The sequence below is a fragment of the Puntigrus tetrazona genome, chromosome 10 (assembly GCF_018831695.1).
Source record: "Puntigrus tetrazona isolate hp1 chromosome 10, ASM1883169v1, whole genome shotgun sequence".
Taxonomy (NCBI): domain Eukaryota; kingdom Metazoa; phylum Chordata; class Actinopteri; order Cypriniformes; family Cyprinidae; genus Puntigrus; species Puntigrus tetrazona.
The window spans coordinates 13,051,654-13,070,953 of record NC_056708.1 but is presented as its reverse complement, the minus strand read 5'-3'; the positions used below and the strand labels follow the sequence as shown (position 1 = coordinate 13,070,953).

The window sequence follows — 19,300 nt, the reverse complement described above, 5'->3', positions numbered from 1 at the left end:
CATAATGAATGTCAGCCTGTGCTATGTAGGACTTGTCTAGTTTATGCAATAAACACTGACGAAACATTCCTCTGATAGCTTTTTACATTTTTTGGTATTTACACGACGGTATTTGCATAATGAACGAATCAGCTGAAATATTCAATAAAAACCTCACAGGGTACAGCGTTTGTGGGGGGAAACTACATTTCCCACAATACCCTTCATGGCTCTTATTTCCGGTCCTGCGCGGTTTCTGGAGCGGATTGGAACCCGGAGTCAGGATTCACTAAATGTGTAGACGTTTGGAAAACAGGTAATGACTTTACGCTAAACTTGTGAGGCATTTATATTCAAACGCATTGAGCGAAATGCTCGACTGCTTCTCGTCCACAGGTGCAGTAGCAATAAAAAGTGTTAGCGGAGCCAGTTTCTCGAGCTTTGCGCTTTCAAACGCTCTGGCTCCAGATGAGCGCTGCGTCTCCATTCCATCCGCCATGCCGATTGTTCTTTGTTACATTTGCATTGCTGAAAGAGAGCGAGCGCAGCCTGAGATCGGAGTTAAAACCCGGCTACAGTTTGAAATCTTCCCAAATCACGGATTCTGTCCGTATTGTAGTCTTTCCTTCGCTGCTTACTGGCGTTTCATGCGCGGACTGCTCGCTGTTCTGCGTTGATAAAGAGCGTCATTTGTTATGACTGTTGATCTTGGGAGCTGTTGTACCGTGTATTGGCTCTGCCGACTGACAGCAATGCAATGAATACAAAGTTATTACGGGAAAATTCATTTATGTGCGATCACAGTATGTTTGCATTAAGACCTTATAAACTTGCAGTTTTATAACGCATGATGATGATATAATCTTCTCTTTATTCTTACTGGACATGTGCATATATTTAGTCCAAGATTTATAAACTTGTATATAAAGATATATTAAAACCCCAGTTCATACTAAAAATGGCCAAATCTTATGTGGTGTCATTTTAACACTTAAAGTAAAGTAGTCTTTTATTATTATATATTTAAAAAGTGATGTATTAATTACTGAATGGTTACTCTACCGGGGATGTTTTTAAGTCACGAGACAGTAAATCAAATGTTTTGTATTTACAAAAACGTTTTACATTTTTAAAAAAACAATGTGACAAGTCTGTATTATTTGAATATATGTTTTACAGCAATTCCTGAACTTTACATTTAATAATTAAAAAAACAGTAATGTAAAATGCTATTCTGTAATTTGCACATTCTTTAAAAGGACACCATGCCACAAATGAATTAAATGCTACAACTGGTGCAGGTGTTAAAACTAATGTACGTATTTTGTGCTTAATCTCTAGGAGGTCAGAATGGCAGCGCAGACACCAGATGAGTTTATTTGTAAGTATGCGACTGTAATCTCACATGCGTGTATGAATATGCATGGGACATGGTGGTAATAGTACAATATTGTATCCTCATTGTCACCGTCAAGCTCTTTTGCAGTGCCCTTGTTTCATTCAAGAACGTGGCGTAATATTCGGATGTGACTGTTCTTCCTGCAGGGTGTGAGGACTGCGGTCAGTACCATGACTCTGAGTGTCCTGAGCTGGGGCCTGTCGTCACGGTGAAGGACTCATTTGTTCTGAGTCGGGCACGGTGAGCGGACACGAGTGGCTTCTGGCCAGATACCGGCTCAGTGAGGGTCTTGGCACTCCTTGAGTGCACTGACCGCAATTAGATAACCATATGTGCCAGATATTCACTGTTTTGTGTTAATTACCAGTGTTTTGTTATTAAAAAATACAGTTTATGAAGTCAGTTTTCTAAAGGTAATATTGTGAAATGTTATTATACTTCTTATTCTTGCCTTCTGTTTTAATATATTGTAAAAAGTCATTTATTAATATGAATTTTAAAGCTACATGTTAACCAGCCATTATTTCATATCCCTTAGAAATCGTTCTAATATTCTAATTTGATTATTTAAATAGCATTTTTCATTATTATCGGTGTAAGTCATATTTTGGGAGCCATGAAACGTTTTTTCGCCATTCAGGAGAAAATAAAAAAGAACAGTATTTAAAATGTAATGTTAGATATATATTACATATTAAAGTTTCGTTTTAATATCATTTAATTTCACATTTTAACATCATCATTGTCCCTGTTCCAGGTCATCTTTACCAGACAGCTTGGAGATCAGGTCGGCTGAGGAGGGCAAAGAAGGTGTGTTTGTGCTCAGTCGACTGGTTAAGAGGACTCGATTTGGCCCGTTTGAGGCCAAGAGGGTTTCAAGCCTTCAAATTGAGGGGCCATTTCCTTTAAAGGTAAACGATTGCCCGGCCATGCGCCACTCCTATCCAAATGGGCTTATATTTAATGTTTTCTCTATTGTTTATCTTAGATATTTCAAAAGGATGGCTCAGTGGTGTTCTTCGACACGTTCAATGAAGACGACTGTAACTGGATGATGTTGGTTCGGCCCGCTGCAGACCACAAACACCAGAATCTGACGGCATACCAGCAAGATGATGAAGTTTACTTTAATACATCACAGGTGAATTGATGCCACGCTTCTGTCACCTCTGTTCCATTGATAGCATTATGACGGTTACAGATAAATAATAAACAGCTTAGTTTATTATGGTTTGTTACTAAACTTCAAATGCTCATTCACTTTGACTGTTCTTTCATCTCAGGATGTCCTGCCCGGAACAGAGCTTAGAGTCTGGTATGGAGCTTTTTATGCCAAAAAAATGGACCGGCCTATTCTTAGGCCGGCTGCACTTCCACCTCCACCAGGTATGTGTGCTTTAACGTCCGTGCAGTGTGAAGTATAGCTCTGTTGGATGAAGTAATTCAGAAATGTAACTTCAGAAATGGTGTCCAACAAACCTGGAGTCCCTCCAGGAAAGGGGCCATCAGCAGGGACCCTTCCTGTCCCGGACCTGCTGCTTTGCCAAACCCCTGTGCCTGCCGCAGACCCATCTGTCCAGCAGGTCGCAGAGGCAGTATCCCAAAACATCACAGCCAGCGTTACCCCTGCCCCGCCAGAGCCAGCCAGAAAACAAGGCAGGCCGCGACGAACAAAAGCACAGAGACCTGCACCGAGTGAAACGGCTGATTCCAATCAAGGTGAGGTGGGAATTTTAGGTGCATGGCTTACGAAGTGAAATTTCAGAAAAGTAGAATTGTTTGAATGGGGTTTATTTTTCCACCTCCCATTTAGTAGAAGCCTCTGTTCCTGCGTCCGGTGAGCAGACTCTCACTACTGTTGCTCCTGACGTTCCTCTGTCTGTACTGGATGTCCAGGAGGTGGTTGCCGGAGACGGCCCGCCACTTAAAACATCTCGGGTCACACGCTCCCCCATCTCCACTGGGAAGTAAGGGCACCCTTTACAATTCTTTTATGTCACATCCAGTGTGTTTTAAAGCACATATACTACTGTTTAAAGGTTAGGGGCGGGGGTTAGTTCACTAAAAGAAAGATTTCTATTTCAAGTAAATGCTGTACTGTTCTTTAAAAAATTATCACCACAAATATACTAAGCTGCACAACTGTTATATGATCACGACTGTAATATACTAAGCAGCATTGATGATAGTAATAATAATAATAATAATAATAATAATAAATGTTTCTTAAGCATCAAATTAGCATATCAGAGTAATGATTAAGGCTGAAATAATAATGCATAAATGTAAATTTTCATCCCAGGAGTAAATTTTATTTTAAAATATATTGCAATACAAAATAGCAATAACATATCACATTATTAAAAAAAATGTGTATTTGTGATCACATAAATGCAATAAAAATGCAAAAAAAAAAAAATACAAGCTTTAGAATAATATTATTAAGTTCACTTTTTTTCATGAATTGATTCTTTATGTTATTTGTCTGTTAGACCTGGTATGAGGAAGAGATCTCTGCGGCAGGGAGGTGATCATAAAAGAGTTTACCAGTGCTGCCTCTGCAGTAAGGTGTTTCAGAACAGCAGCAACCTCAACCGACACATCCGATCCCACGGTAACTCTCCCATTATCCTGACAAATTACTTATCACACTTCATCTGGAGGTTATTGGAGGTGCCATATGCTGAATCATACTGTGTTTATATAAACTGTTTACTTTGTTTACAGGAGATAAATGTTTTAAGTGTGATGAGTGTGACAAGATGTTCAGTCGAAAGGAGAGTCTTAAGCAGCATATATCATACAAACACAGCAAGAATGAGGTACGGCACATTTTTAACTAACAACGTTTATTTGCTGATTTAGTAAAATCACTCATTTAAAGACGAATTTCACATGAATCTGTGCTTTTTATATGTTTTTTTAGCCTGACATAGAGTACAGATACAAATGTGCAACCTGTGAGAAATCCTTCAGAGTGGAAAATGCCTTAAGATTTCATAACTGCAGGACAGGTAAAGAAGTTAAATTTTAATACATTAAATCATTTTAGGAAGTGTTGCACCATAAATTGTTTTATGAGAGTTACTCCAAACTCTTCATACATGTTTGTGTGCAGATATTGAATAAACAAATTAATAGTAATATTAATAATAATAATTATTATTATTATTTTATTAAATGTAGTATTATTTTTTGTTTAATTATTAGTCAATTAACTTTTTAGGGCTGTAGATGTAATTCACTGATTAAATACCTATATGACTAATTAATTATGTAATGTTATGTCATTAAATTAGGTCCTAATTATTTTACAATTCAACCTTAACTCGAGTTATAATACACTCTTTAAAACGATATTTGCCAAATGCACTGTATAAATGAATCAAATATATGCATGCACAACATCTGTTTCATGCGTTCTCCTTTTTTTGCAGATGACAAAACGTTCCAGTGTGAAATATGCTCAAGATTTTTCTCCACTAACAGCAATTTGTCCAAGCACAAAAAGAAACACGGAGAGAAACTCTACGCATGTGAAATCTGCAATAAGATGTTCTACCGCAAAGATGTCATGCAGGACCACCAGAGGCGGCACGTTGTTGGTACGTTTTTGAGATTGCTGCTTTCATTGTAGATTGCAGATTTGATGCATATGTAAAAATGCATTTTTAAAAGTGAAAAATGTCAAGTCTAAAGTTGATATAATCTGTAAATAAGAACAACCGTTGAACAGATGGTTCTTGCACATCTGTTTTCCGTTTCTAGGCCTCATTAACTTTCTTTGCCCTCCACTTTAAGCAGAGATCATCAAGCATTATGGCACTTCCTCTGCGTGCGCACTAATGGCTTCCACCACCCATTGCTTTTCCACAGGCCCGAAGAACATGAAACGAGAGGAGCTTGAAGCGAATGGGGAGGAGGGAAGCAAATACAGGAAGGAGCCTTCGGAGTGCCCCATTTGTGGAAAGGTGGCTTTCCTACATCAGTGACATCAAATATGTTGATATCAGTTCTGTGCAAAACGGACTAAAACATAAAGCAACATTTTATTCAAGGTGTTTTCCTGTCGGAGTAACATGAACAAACACTTACTAACCCACGGGGACAAGAAATACACCTGTGAGATCTGCGGGCGCAAATTTTTCCGAGTGGATGTGCTGAGGGATCACATTCATGTACACTTTAAGGTGAGGAATAGCGGCATGCTAAACTATTATTTTAGTATTGGGTAATTGAAGGAAACGCTGAGTAAAGAGCATCCACCGCTGTCTATGAAAAGCATTTTTGTTAAGGGGAATTTATATGTTAAATGGAAATTAAATGGTGATTTATTTATGTTCCAAAATGCATGTTTTTTTAAGGACATTGCATTAATGGACGAGCAGGAGAGAGAGGACTTCATTAAGAAGATTGGCATCTCTATGGAAGAGAGTGAGGATAGCTCTGATGAGGAAGATGAGAAGAACGACCCTGAACATCACAAATACAGCTGCAAGAAATGTCAGGTAAACTGTCTTTATTGATTAAATATTATGACATCTTGAAATTTCCAGCCTTTCGACATTAATACCTAAATTTTTTTGTCTGATATTAAACTTTCAACAAATAGCCATCATTTCATTTGTTGTTACAAATTAAATAAATATGTTTATTGCAAGAATTAAAAAAACTTTTAACTATTTATTCATTTTAATTTATATAATACTATATAAACACTATATAAACACTATATAAATAAATATAACACTATATAAACAATATAAAAATACTTCCACATTATAATTTCTGAAATGTGTAAACGTATAAATCATACTAATTTATATCATGTATAAAAAAATATCATGTATAGGTTTCCGTGAGCATTTTTTTGTTAATTAATTAATAGTAAAATCAAATTTGTAATGGAACTTCAAAATCAGTGCAATGTTCACAAGGTTGCTTAGTGTTATTAATCATTTATTTAAATTTTCGTTCTCCCTTTCCCTCACTTTTCATTAACTTCCTCAGGTGACATTCGCCAAGGGTCGTGACTACTTGAAACACATAATGGACATGCATAAGGAAAAAGGTTACAACTGCACCATGTGTAACCGGCGTTTTGCTCTGAAGGCCACCTACAACGCCCACCTGGTCATCCACCGAGACCACCTGCCTGATCCTGCAGTACAGAAGTAAGACCGCTTTTACAAACAGATGGTAGCTTCATGAGGTTTCAGTTGGTAGCTGAATTCAATTCCACTTCTGTCTTCGCAGATATATTCATCCGTGTGACATGTGCGGACGGATTTTCAACAGCATCGGCAACCTGGAGAGGCACAAAATCATCCACACAGGTCAGTCTGGTATTACACAGGTAGAAATTTATTTTATAGTTAAAATGCTAAACCCGTTCGCCGCCGCAGGAGTAAAGAGCCATTGCTGTGATCAGTGCGGAAAGTCATTCGCCAGGAAAGACATGTTAAAGGAACATCTAAGAGTCCATGACAATGTCAGAGACTTCCTGTGTGCAGAATGTGGGAAAGGTATGGACACATATCCCTGTCTGTCCCGTAATACGTAACGTGTTGCATGGTAACCATATAAATGATTCCAAAAGCATCAGATTTATGCGATGAGCACCTATATGTGTCTGTGTTTTCCAGGCATGAAGACGAAACACGCTCTACGGCATCATATGAAGCTTCACAAAGGAATTAAAGAGTATGAATGCAAAGAGTGTAACCGCAAATTCGCCCAGAAAGTTAACATGCTAAAGCATTACAAAAGACACACGGGTGAGCAACATTCTAGACATGTACTTTATTGTTACATGTGATAGGTGCTGCAAAACAAGATAAAAGAAATATATAATGTATTACTTCAGGCACAAAGGACTTTATGTGTGAACTGTGCGGCAAGACTTTTAGTGAGAGAAACACAATGGAGACGCACAAGCTTATTCATACAGGTACACTTCACTGAAATATTATAGAGTTTGGTATAGTTACAGATAAACAGGTTTTTACTCTCATCTGTTTCTCTTTTGTAGTTGGAAAGACATTTTCTTGCGCCGTCTGTGACAAGAAGTACGTTACGCAGTATATGCTGCAGAAACACATGCAGCTGACCCATGACAAGGTGGAGGCTCAGAGCTGTCATCTGTGTGGCACCAAAGTCTCCACACGAGCCTCCATGAACCGCCACATGCGCCGCAAACACCCCGAGGTGAGACACTACCACACGCCAAAGAAGGTTGATCACATTAGTGATCTGTACATGTTCATGAAATGCATAATGTATTTGTTGAATGAATAAATAACATGCTGTCTTAGAGTAAAATAAAACTGTCTTAATGTCACTTCTGACCAATTCAATGTATCCTCGCTGGAAAAAAAGTATTTTTTTTTTTTAAACGTTACTTAGCCCTAGTCTATTAGTGTCCACAGAAAATATCAAGCTGCAAAAAATAGATATAAAAATATAAAATAAATGAAAAATAGTTTTTTTTAAACTGTAATAATATTTCGCAATATTATTAGGTACTTTAAATTACCTACTATTTTAGTCAGTAATATAAATAGATATAAACTATTGCATATAAAAGCAAGATCATGAAAAGATGCCGAATTTAAGGGAAATTTTCATTTCACTTGGTCACTCATATATTTACCATTTTTTTAATTTTTGGAAACCTAAGATGTCTAAGTTTCATGTGATCTCAGCAGATTGTGACAGTACGACTGGGTGACTTTGATCTTCAAGAACCCTCAACAGTTGACGCCTCCACCATCAGTATTTCACAGGTTTGTCTTTTAAAAGCCTGTAGTTGCGTGATGATAGACAGTGAGAGAATGGTGTTGCACGCGAGACATTTGAATGTGTTTTTTTTTGTCTTCTCGCTGTTGTTCAGCCTTCTCTGGCCCTGGAGAAAGGCTCTCTCACTGGAGAAAAAGTCTCCAGGAACTCCAATCCCTCCAAGAAGAGGGCAAAAAACCTGCCTCATGAGCCTGAACTGTCTGATTCAGACGAGTACGCTGACTTCACCAGCAAAACCACTGAGTTCTCCACCACTGTAGGAGATGAAACCAACTCTGCTGTGCAGAGTATTCAGCAGGTTTGATCTATCACAAATTTTCACAAATGCTTTTCACAATTTAATTTAAATTCTATACTAGGTGTCTAAATATGTTCATATTTTTTATTATTAGGTTTATTATTATGTTTGCTATTATTCTATTGTTTTGTTAAGTAACCCTAAACTCAATTTGTTTTAAAAGCTACAAGTGAATTTGGGTATCATAACTTAATGTACAGGGGGAAAAAAAAGTATATTCATTTTAAGATTTGTTAAAGATTACATTTAATTTATTTAATTATTAAATAATTTAATTCATCACATTTAAAAAATAACCTTATTAACTTCCATAAAGCACATCCCTGGTCATATTGAGCATGATTTTCACAATTCAATTACCAGTATGAAAATTCTGATGATGCAATGGCTGAAAGTGATGATTGGAAGATAATAAAATTTTACATTTTACCAAATAAGCTAAAAATTAAACACTAAAATATATTTTTTAAGGTAACTTAATTTAGGATAAAAAATTTATTTAATTTTGAGATTTAATAAAAACATTAAACGCTTAACAGTGCCATTAAACTAAAATTTAATTCAGTTTCATTAATACAAAAGAAATTATATATAAAAAATTAAAAATTGTATATTAAAATCCATTTCATTACTTTAAATCCAACTTTGATTGTGAGTGTTGTTGTTTCTCTCGATCTATATTGAATAAACTCCTTTGTGGGATGTACACACACACAGGTGGTAGTGCTGGCTGACCCCAGCGCCCCTCCAGCCCCCTCCAGCTCGGTCAGTTTGACCAACATCACCGTGACCCCCATCACCACACCAGCTCCTGCACAGTTCAGCAACCTGCAGCCCGTCGCTGTCGGCCACCTGGCTCCGAGTGATCGCCCCCTCACCCTGGACAGCTCCATCCTCACTGTGACATTCGATGCTGTCAGCGGCTCGGCGATGCTCCACAACCGGCCGGCCGATCTCCAGTCAGAGGCGGTGGGATCCGCGGGGGCCGCGGCGTCACAGCCGGTTGCGCATTTTATCAACCTCACTACCTTTGTCAACCCGATCTCCCACCAGCTGGAGCAGCCCGCTCTAACCTGGAGGCCCGTCGCTCCGACCGACGGAGCTCACCCGACCGCCATAGATGAAACCCAGACAGATTCTCAGGCCCCCCCAGAACAGACACAAACACTGCCAGAACAAAGGCATCAGATTCAGCCGCAGGTCACAGGACCTCCCCAACAACAGACCGCCGCAGCACCACAGATGTTCAGCTACTGAGAAATTAGGTATATGATATCATTTATAGCTAAGATCCAATTTTGGAAGTTGGTTAAGAATTAGGACCAATATGATGAAATGTGATGGTTTTGTTATTAACTGAGCACTTCTTGTTAAAAGTGTGACTGTGACTTTAAGGGCAGTGCAAGACTTTTGTTTGAATTTAATACAAATCACTGGACAATTTAAACAAATTAAGATTCTGGAGGTGATTATCTTCTTTTTTAGGTTTTATTTTTTTAAATGAATGCATGAAATATCTGATTATGATTTAAGAGAAAGCGGGGACCTTAGTTTCTTAAAACAGTAACTCAGATTATATTTGTTGTATGATGTTATGTTGTAGCACCTGTGGATTGATGCTGTCAGGAATGAATTGATATAAATGTCATACATGGATAAACTGTATTGTAAGTGCTAACTGGAAATATTTTCTATTTTTTGTTTCATTTTTTTTTAAAAATGGGTTGGCCTTCTATTAAATGCATGTATGGACTTGTCTCTAAGGTGTTGTATTTGTTAAATTTGTATTAATGGATAGACTATAAGTGAACTACACTTCACACACACACACACACACACATATATATAATAAACAATATTAATGATATTTGTGATATGAAGTTCATATCAATTATATTAAATGATCTGCTATTCCTGATCAACAAAACAGTTTCTCCCAAATAATTGGTTTCCAACTGAAATGGGAAATAAAATGTTTAAATGCATTTCAAAACTTAACATCCGTTCATTTGTTGTGAATAATATTTTGTTGTATACTATATTCCTGTATGTGTGCAGTTGACAAAATGCAATTAATGTAAAAAAGCAACCTGAATTTTATTTTTGGAATAAAAAAATCCAAAAAGAAATGTATGATAGTATTAACAAATATTTTTAATGGGGTTAAATGTCCTTCATTTTTTTATCCAGGCCAGGCCACTGGTTAAATTGAGTGCTCGGCAACATGATCGTCAGGTTTTTCCACAGACATTTGGTATAATTAGGATCCTGTATATATATTAACCTGATTATCTAGTTGTTAAAGCATCTTATTAATGATCTACGATCCGAATGCAAAACACGGAAACGGTTTCCCTGCCGAGACTCCAGGTGGCGCTAAGAGCCCTAACTTCACCAAAATCCCTCACTCCACAAAGAAGAGGATCTCGCGGCTGCGCGGTGGTGAGTAGACGTTTGTCACTACCAGATTCCGTACAATATAATTCATTCAACAAGAAAACACTCCTATTTTGATATTTCATTACATATGCGTGTTTTATACAACAACTTCTGAATTTTTCAAAACGAATGCAGGGGGCTGTCGCGTAACGACCGAGAAGTTTGATGCACAAGCACAGCCGGTGAAGATCACAGTTATGTGTTGCAGCAGTCAAGCTGCCAGCGAGTCACTGAAGTGAAGTGGAACTAAGTGCGACTCGAGTTATACCGCGAAGAGAGAGAGAGACCCCTCCGCAGTTTCACAGCCAGTCTCTGGGTCTGCTTGCTCGTGTCAAGAGTGAAACGTGGCACAGATCTCGCCAAGATGGAGTTTGCGGCGATCTTTGCACTATCGCTGCTGATAGGCGCGCTGGTGTTGTTAGTGGCCGTGGCTGTTGGCAGACAAAAAGGCGAGTTGTCCGAGCAGAACGAGCAGAAGAAAGACGCTAGTGCGCCGGGTAAGCCTGTCTGCGTCTTTTGAGGTTCTTCGCGCTAACGTGAACGCATTTTGAGTTGCTTTGTTGTCATGTTTTAAAGTAGTTTGTTTTATGTCGCGTGTTCCTCTAACTGCTGGATAATGTTACAGTGGAGGAAAATGCAGCGAAAGCGTCTTCCAAAAAGCAAAAGCATCAACAGCGCCCCCGTAAGGAGAAACCGCAGCAGCACACGTTCTCGCACAGTCTACTGGCTTCCTCTCTGAAGGTGATTCCTGCTTAAATCTCAAAGATATAGCGAACGCTTTTACATGTGATAGTAAAGTACGGAAGCCTGTTTCCACCACTGAATTAAAAATGAAGGTCATTGCAACTTTTTAAGCTCACAATTCTGAGTTGCGTGATGCACACAGGCAATTTTTCTCAGAATTGCGAGATATGTGACCCTGGACCACAAAATCAGTCATATGTAAATTTTTCACATTTTTTCGACTTAAACATCATCTGAAGGTTGAATAAATAAGCTTTCAGTTAATGTATGGTCAGGATAGGACAATATTTGGTCGAGATGCGCTGTATGAAAATCTGGAGTCGAAGTGCAAAAAATCGAAATGCTGAGAAAATCAAAAAGTTGTCCAAATGAAGTTCTTACTAATGTGTGGCACTAATCAAAAAAAAATTTTTTTTTATATATATGTATATTTACATATACACTCAAAATTGCAGCGAGAATTCAGTCAGAATAGAGACTCAAAGTTGTGTGATATAAAGTCACGATTTTAATTTGTTCACAGTTTATATCGTGGAATTCTGACTTTTTTTTCTGAATCGCGAGTTATAAAGTCCAGTATTGAGTGGAAGTTGTGACTTTATATCTCACAATTCTGACTTCATGATTTTTATTCTATTTAAAAAAAAAAAAAAAGTCAGAATTGTGAGGAGAAAAAAGTTGGTTACCTTTTTTGGCGGAAACGGGCTTCCACTGTTTTCAGCATTGATGACAATAAAAAGAAACTGAGCAGCAGATCATTATATCAGAATGAATATAATGTTACATTAAAGGCTGAAGTAATGTCCACATTTATACAGACCTTGACCCTCCGCTTCATAGTAGTACTAATTGTTGTTTACGTATCCTATTTCGAATGTCAAGATTTCACAATGTTGTCTCTAGGTGCATGTCAAAGTCTTGTATATGGATAAATCTGTGCATTTCTTTTTTCTAGAATCACAATGGTAATGTCACCTGTCTGGATTTTAGTAGCAATGGCAAGTACCTCGCGTCTTGCTCGGATGACCGTACCATTAGGATCTGGAGCACTAAAGACTTCCTGGATCGAGATCACAAGTGCTTGCGGGCCAACGTTGAGTTTGACCACGCCACACTCGTCTGCTTCAGCCCAGACTCTCGGTACGTTTGTCTTCATTACTAACACACTGTTCAATCAGGTTAAATCTAACCGTTTCTCCTAACTGTTATTGCTGCTGATCGGTTTGTATGTGCCCATAGAGCATTTATCACTTGGCTGGCTAATGGAGAGACCATTCGCATCTATAAGATGATTAAAAAGGATGATGGGACTTTCAGTTTCAAAGCTGCCTCAGAGGATTTCCCTCAGAAACACAAGGCGGTCGTTATTAACATCGGAATCGCAGAGACAGGTCGGTGGACTCCGCTAATTAAATGTAGCTAAACTAAATGGAATGAACGTAAGCTAAGCAAGCTTACGTAAGGCTTAAATAGTCATTTTATATTTGTTTTTTTAGGCAAATTTATAATGTCTGCCTCTGTTGACACCACCATTGTGATCTGGGATCTGAAGGGAGAGGTTTTAGCTTCCATCAACACGAATCAGATGACCAACTCGCATGTTGCTGTGTCGCCTTGTGGAAGGTTTGTTTTTTGAAACCTCTAGTCTTTAGGGTTCGTGTCATATTTTTAATTTACTGATATATAGATGTAATGTTTGAATTTACATTTTTAATGAAGTTAAACAAATGTGTATATGTCAGTGTCCTTTGATTAAACTTTTTGCAGCACGAAGAGCCATAAAAACATTCATGTCAAGCATCAATAAAAATCTAAGATAAAAAAATATGGACTAATGCAGATATAAATTTAAATAGACTATAATTGTATTTTGTTCCTTCTCATAAGGTTTGTTGCTTCCTGTGGCTTTACCCCTGATGTGAAGGTGTGGGAGGTTTGCTTTGCCAAATCAGGGGAGTTCAAAGAGGTCACCCGTGCCTTTGACCTTAAGGGACACTCGGCTGGGGTTTACTCCTTTGATTTCTCCAATGACTCTCGGAGGCAAGATAATCTCATCTTTTACCATCGAGCAAAAGAATAAGATAAATATATTCCCATAAATACAATCATAACTGATTTCTATAAATAAATCTATATTAATATTATAGCATCTATTAATATTTAGAATTGTTTTAAATTTGATTCTATTGAAATTTTGTATTTTAAATAATTTATTTTGATTTATTATTATATTTTAGTATGTGGTTATTTCAGTAGTTTCTGAAGTTATTCAGTTATAATTTTTTATTTTTTAGTTTTAGTTAACAAAAACAACACTTATTAATTAGTGAACAGAGTTTTGATAGTATGATATTAAACTGGTAATCATTTTGTTACTTGCAGAAACGTTTTTAGCTTTCATTGAGGATAGATAGATAGATAGATAGATATACTCAAATGCAGTTTACCCAAAAATGAAAACTCATTAATTCATTAGTTATTAATTACCATTTTTGTTGTTCATACTTCACATGCATTAAGATATATCTGATTAAATCCAAGAGCTCTGTGACCCTACATAGATTGATTTGATTGAAATGTTCTCAAACAACATGCATTTAAAAAGAAAGAATTTTCTATTCTGAGTGTACTAACCCTTTAATAAATTTTCTATCACTTCCTTTTACAGAATGGTGACTGTGTCTAAAGACGGCACATGGAAGCTGTGGGACACAGATGTGGAGTATAAGAAAAAGCAGGACCCATATTTGCTCCGGACCGTGCCATGTCAGGTGTCGGAGGGGAGCCGCATTGCCTTGTCTCCTGACGGTCGTGTAGTAGCCATATCGAATGGTTGTGATATAGCCATGTACAGTGCCAGCACTGGTGAACTAGAGGAGGAGTTTCACGGTGTTCACAGCGAAGAGATAACCGACCTGAAGTTTGACATCAACAATCGTTTCTTAGTGAGTAGTGGGGACCGTGCCATTCGTGTCTTTCACAATGTGACCGGTTACCGCTCTGCTATCCAGGACATGCAGACCATGCTGAAGAAGGCCTCAAATGATGGAGTGAGACAGAGACTCCAGCAGCAGATAACAGATGCTCAGAATGCTCTGGACACAGTGCTGAATGATACAAAGAACTAAAAGCTGATTTGTTTTCTCTGGAAATCTAGTCTGTTTTTGGTTTTAGAATTAAGTTGCTTTAGCATGCTGATTTTATTGAATAAATTGGGTATTTTTAACTCTTTGTGAGTTAGTTTTGTTCTTCTTTTACAATTGTTTCTACTGCTGTGTGTTTGTGACTTTAAAGGTGTTGTTTACACTTTTGAAGGAATACGGAAATGGAAAGATAGCGCTATATATATATTCTGTTATCTTCAGATTATAGTCTCAATTTAATTTTGAAAATGTTTTTGCCTGTGTGCTGCATCATCATTTGACTTTTTATTAGAGTTATTTATTTAATGATGGTTGTCTCTACATATTTAACTGGGAATATTTTAGAATCAAACTTTAAGGAAGTACTGTAAGCTATATTGTAAGAAGTAAAACTATAAGTAGACAATTTTAAAAAGCAAGCATAATAACAATTTTCTATCTAAATGTCCACATTTTTTTAATTAACATAATATTTAATATTAATTACAACACATTTTAATATCTTAATAAAAAATCGGCCCCAGAACCAGACTTTTATTTTGAAATGAACTATAACCTTTTTGAGTTATATTAAAGCATTTTGGTTATAACTAAGTACAATTTTTACAAGATGTTTTTGGGCCGTCGTTCGTTGAGTGATATATATGGCTAGCGGCTTTTTCATCTTTTAATAAAAGTTACCATAAATTTCATAAAGAAAAGCCACAGCAGCCACCTGTGCCCTCAATAAGTAGGTGGGACCTGTCAAGAAGCTCAGGAAAGTGGAGTCACGAGTTCTCGCGATGCGAGATTAGCGGAGCCAGACTGCGAGACCGACACGATTCCAGTAAGAGTACTGATAAAATTCAGAAATGTCGGGTCGCTCGGTCCGCGCGGAGACCCGAAGCCGCGCTAAAGATGACATTAAGAAAGTGATGGCGGCTATCGAGAGAGTACGGAGATGGTGAGTATGACAGGCGGCGTCACAATACTTTCAAAGAGAGAAATGTTTTTCAAAAGAGAAACTTCAGTCGGAAAGGAGGAGGAGTTTTATAAGAGGATGCCGTTTGATTGACATGAGAGACAGCCAATGGCAGCGCGCTTGTCTTTGTTTTTTTTCACGGTGCAAGTGGCAAAATGAGGTGGGTCCAGAGAGGACTTTTAAAAGGTTTTTTCTGGTTCTGAAGAATTTTGGACTGCCAGTAACCATATATATTATTAATAAATTACTTCTTTTTTTTTACTAGTTTAGTAGTTTATTCGTTTTATCGTTCTATTATTCATTTACTGTGCAAAAGAATAATCCAAGCATTCACTCAGGGTTTAGCACATGCACTTTTGTGATTGAAATAAATGGGGATATTGGATAGGGTTCAACTCATCAACAAATGGACTTTGTAATCCCACATGTCTAGAAAAAAAAAGCAGCTCTTAGAGGAGCCTTTAAACTTTCTCCATCTGGAAACTTGATAAGTGCTTTTTTCTGCATGGTTGCATTTTAAACATAGAAACTTGACAGAGCTTTCAAGTCGTGTATATGGAAAACCTGTTAAACAATTCCTCTTATTCAGGGAGAAGAAATGGGTCACAGTTGGAGATACATCATTAAGAATATTTAAATGGGTTCCTGTGGTGGACACAAAAGAGGTATGACACACGTGAGATATTGAATTCTCTTGGTTTCAATTGTCAACATTTTTCAAATCGTCAAGATCAACTTCTGTAAAGTAAAGGGTTTTTCCGACTCGGCTACATTGACTGTATCTGTAACCTGAATTTTAGAAGGACAAAAGCAAAGTGTCTGTGGGTGGAGAGACACAACGGAAGAATTTTCCCGCAGAGGAGTCATCTGATAACTCCTGTTCTGTACTCTTAGATTTTCAAGGTAAAGATTAGCATATTAAAGGCATAGATCATTCTGCCAAAATCGTATTGTTTTCTTTCTTTCATGTGAAATTCTTGTCTTCCCTTGGTTGCCTCCTGCCTTCTCAGATGAGAACAGCAACCAGAGTTCTCTGTCTGACTCGTACCAGCATAAAGTAGCTGCAGACAGCAGCAATAACTCCAGTCCACAGCCCAGTGAGCCAGTCAGCCCTGTTCCTCAGAGTCTAGACTACCGTACAGATGACCCACAGCCGCCCACCCTCGGCCAAGAAATCATGGAAGGTTAGACTTATCGATTTTAATCTCAGAATTAAAGGGTAAAAAATTGTGATATTTTATTGTGTAATCTCTAAATTGAGAAATTAATTACATTATTTTTTATTATTTAGTATTTAATGTAATATAATCTAATAAATTATATTACTAATTATATATTATTTATGTATTATTATTTATAATTAAATCACACATTTTCAGAGGAATGTGTTTCATAAAGCCTGTAGTATTATGAATCTAATTTATGTTAAATATTTAGTCATATTAACCTGAGATTTCACAGTAAGTTGTTCGGCCTCTTTGTGTCAGTGTGATTGTGATCTGAACAAATAAATTATGCTCTTATCTCCAAAACTACATATTTCATAGGTTCACTGAAATCGTTTAGTCAGTTGACCCACTTTTTAAAAACTTTTTTTTTAGAGCCATTGCTGCAGTCAAGTGAGATAGCAGATGAACCGCCAACACTGATCAAAGAAGATCTTTTACCCCTCACTGCTCAGGTACACTGCTGGGATAGTTCCTCTGCCTTGGGCTGTGAAACTTGCTTTCTTTTGAATTCATATGATTATTTTTTTATTTTTATGTAGTGCTGTACTTCAGAAACATAGCAGATACATAAATACCTAACATAGCAGATATATATATATATATATATATATATATATATATATATATATATATATATATATATATATATAGAGAGAGAGAGAGAGATTTTTGCTGTTTATATAGTATTTGTTATATATTTTGTATTCATTTTTATATTATATGAAACCTTTTTTTGAACTAATGAAACACATTTTTAATTAATTGTTCTTTTTTCTCTGGGTACAGGAGGATGAGGACAGTTGTGGAGCCCCACCACTGAAAAGAATCTGCACCGAGCAGGTCTCGGTCATCCAGACGGCCCCTCTTAGCTAACACACACACGCACACAAACACACACACACACACACGCACACACGCACTCACAATGTACACTGGGCATTGATAATCAGCCAGACTGATCACTGACCTTCATAGAACTGCTGCAAAAGACACAGTATGGACCAGACATCAATAAAGCACTATATTTATTATCACATGGGATTGCTTTGCAACATTTTAGATTTACAGATCCTTGCTTTCCCTTCATATCTCCTACAAAATGCTTCCATTCAGGTCATGTCAGGATTTTTGAAGATTTTAGTAGAGTCTCTGAATTTCTTACATCCTACACAAATTCTGACATAACATGATTGATGCATTAATTCAACGTTCATAGGCCAAAACCAAAAAAAAGCCAGACTATTGACTAGACATTCCTGTTTACAGGGAGAATGAATGAATGTACTATCTCTATAAAGCCCTTTTTGTTGAAATTGCTGTTACGGTTATTATAATGCTAATAGTTTTATTTTATTGTCATTAGAATGTGATCCTTGTTAAAAAAGAAAGCCATAATCTAATTTCATGTTGACTGAAGGCTTAGTCATTATTGAAGAAAATGTCCTCCAAAACAAATAACGAATTAAATGATAAGGGTACTTGAAATATAATTGAACACATCACGCTTCATGCAAAGATAAGCTCATCACACCATTCCCTTTTAATAAAAACAATGGCTCAACATGCAGAATGTCTGCAATCAAATTCTGAAAGTTTACACTTATATAATATGATATCTATATTTTCTGCTTGTGGATTCTGGTCTCAGGGTCTGTAGTACCTCCAACTCTCATTTGTTTGCAGTAATTGAACATTTCTCTTTTGTCTCTGTTGGACACCCATAAAAATCTTGTCTCTTATGCCACCTTTTATTTTTTGCACACTGGTCTAGTGGGCACATTGAAGTTGATGAAGCAGTCGCATTGTTATTTGATGCAAATATCATTAAAGTTTTAGACATTTCAAGATCATTTTCAAGATTTATTGTTGTTATTGTTCTGTAAAAAATAATAATGTACACTACCATTCAAAAATTTGGGGTTGCTGTAAGTTGAAGAATGACATTTTTTTACTTACCCTTTTAAAAAAATCAATTTGATATATATATATATATATTCCTTTTTATCAATCAAAGAATCCTGAAAAGGTTATGGCTTCTACAAAAATATTAGGAATAATAATCTTGATAATGAGAAATGTGGCAAGTCAATATATTACAGTGATTTCTAAAGAATTATGTGACACTGAAGACAAACATGGCTGCAGAAATTTCAGTTAATTACACTTTAAAATATATTCAAATGTAAAACAATTGCTTTATATTGTAAGATAATATTTAAAAAATATCCGAACAAAATTGATCGAGATTCAATATCTGTTGTGTAGCCCTACGTTTGACCTGCACGTGGCGCTAAAACGCCATTTTCATTA

General features: G+C 36.8%; 3 protein-coding genes across 5 annotated transcripts; all 3 read left to right on the top strand.

The window, feature by feature from the left end:
* The first annotated feature begins 236 nt into the window (after positions 1-236).
* Positions 237-10,242, top strand: prdm15 (PR domain containing 15). 3 transcript variants are annotated; one of them, XM_043249939.1, is made up of 24 exons: positions 237-295; positions 1,321-1,360; positions 1,525-1,618; positions 2,136-2,289; positions 2,367-2,519; positions 2,662-2,764; positions 2,840-3,097; positions 3,195-3,345; positions 3,871-3,992; positions 4,106-4,200; positions 4,305-4,392; positions 4,816-4,983; positions 5,255-5,349; positions 5,437-5,568; positions 5,743-5,886; positions 6,389-6,552; positions 6,635-6,714; positions 6,784-6,903; positions 7,024-7,155; positions 7,245-7,328; positions 7,410-7,585; positions 8,086-8,163; positions 8,271-8,474; positions 9,192-10,242. In XM_043249939.1, the coding sequence occupies exons 2-24, from the start codon at positions 1,330-1,332 to the stop codon at positions 9,729-9,731; spliced, it is 3,366 nt and encodes a 1,121-aa protein (XP_043105874.1). In that variant the 5' UTR covers positions 237-295; positions 1,321-1,329; the 3' UTR covers positions 9,732-10,242. The 3 variants fall into 3 exon arrangements, with proteins under 3 accessions (XP_043105874.1, XP_043105873.1, XP_043105871.1); XM_043249938.1 differs by having other exon boundaries at positions 3,192-3,345; XM_043249936.1 differs by having other exon boundaries at positions 3,192-3,345; positions 8,083-8,163.
* A 576-nt stretch (positions 10,243-10,818) lies between these two features.
* On the top strand, positions 10,819-14,883 carry tbl2 (transducin beta like 2). Its single transcript, XM_043250777.1, has 8 exons — positions 10,819-10,916; positions 11,049-11,410; positions 11,539-11,654; positions 12,613-12,797; positions 12,897-13,048; positions 13,154-13,280; positions 13,545-13,697; positions 14,326-14,883. Exons 2-8 carry the CDS (start codon positions 11,278-11,280, stop codon positions 14,783-14,785), a joined length of 1,326 nt encoding a protein of 441 aa, XP_043106712.1. The 5' UTR covers positions 10,819-10,916; positions 11,049-11,277; the 3' UTR covers positions 14,786-14,883.
* A 694-nt stretch (positions 14,884-15,577) lies between these two features.
* On the top strand, positions 15,578-18,840 carry bcl7ba (BAF chromatin remodeling complex subunit BCL7B a). The gene is made up of 6 exons (XM_043250779.1): positions 15,578-15,743; positions 16,351-16,426; positions 16,562-16,664; positions 16,772-16,945; positions 17,363-17,442; positions 17,777-18,840. Exons 1-6 carry the CDS (start codon positions 15,652-15,654, stop codon positions 17,861-17,863), a joined length of 612 nt encoding a protein of 203 aa, XP_043106714.1. The 5' UTR covers positions 15,578-15,651; the 3' UTR covers positions 17,864-18,840.
* The last annotated feature ends 460 nt before the right edge of the window (positions 18,841-19,300 follow it).

Coding starts and splice junctions, on each gene's coding strand:
- prdm15 (XM_043249936.1), top strand. CDS start 1,330: ATGGCAGCGCAGACACCAGATGAGTTTATTT. Junction 2,520..2,661: donor TTTACTTTAATACATCACAG/GTGAATTGATGC, acceptor CTTTCATCTCAG/GATGTCCTGCCCGGAACAGA. Junction 8,475..9,191: donor CTGTGCAGAGTATTCAGCAG/GTTTGATCTATC, acceptor ACACACACACAG/GTGGTAGTGCTGGCTGACCC.
- tbl2 (XM_043250777.1), top strand. CDS start 11,278: ATGGAGTTTGCGGCGATCTTTGCACTATCGCTGCTGATAGGCGCGCTG. Junction 13,049..13,153: donor CATCGGAATCGCAGAGACAG/GTCGGTGGACTC, acceptor TTGTTTTTTTAG/GCAAATTTATAATGTCTGCC. Junction 13,698..14,325: donor TTCTCCAATGACTCTCGGAG/GCAAGATAATCT, acceptor TTCCTTTTACAG/AATGGTGACTGTGTCTAAAG.
- bcl7ba (XM_043250779.1), top strand. CDS start 15,652: ATGTCGGGTCGCTCGGTCCGCGCGGAGACCCGAAGCCGCGCTAAAGAT. Junction 15,744..16,350: donor ATCGAGAGAGTACGGAGATG/GTGAGTATGACA, acceptor CCTCTTATTCAG/GGAGAAGAAATGGGTCACAG. Junction 16,427..16,561: donor CTGTGGTGGACACAAAAGAG/GTATGACACACG, acceptor CCTGAATTTTAG/AAGGACAAAAGCAAAGTGTC.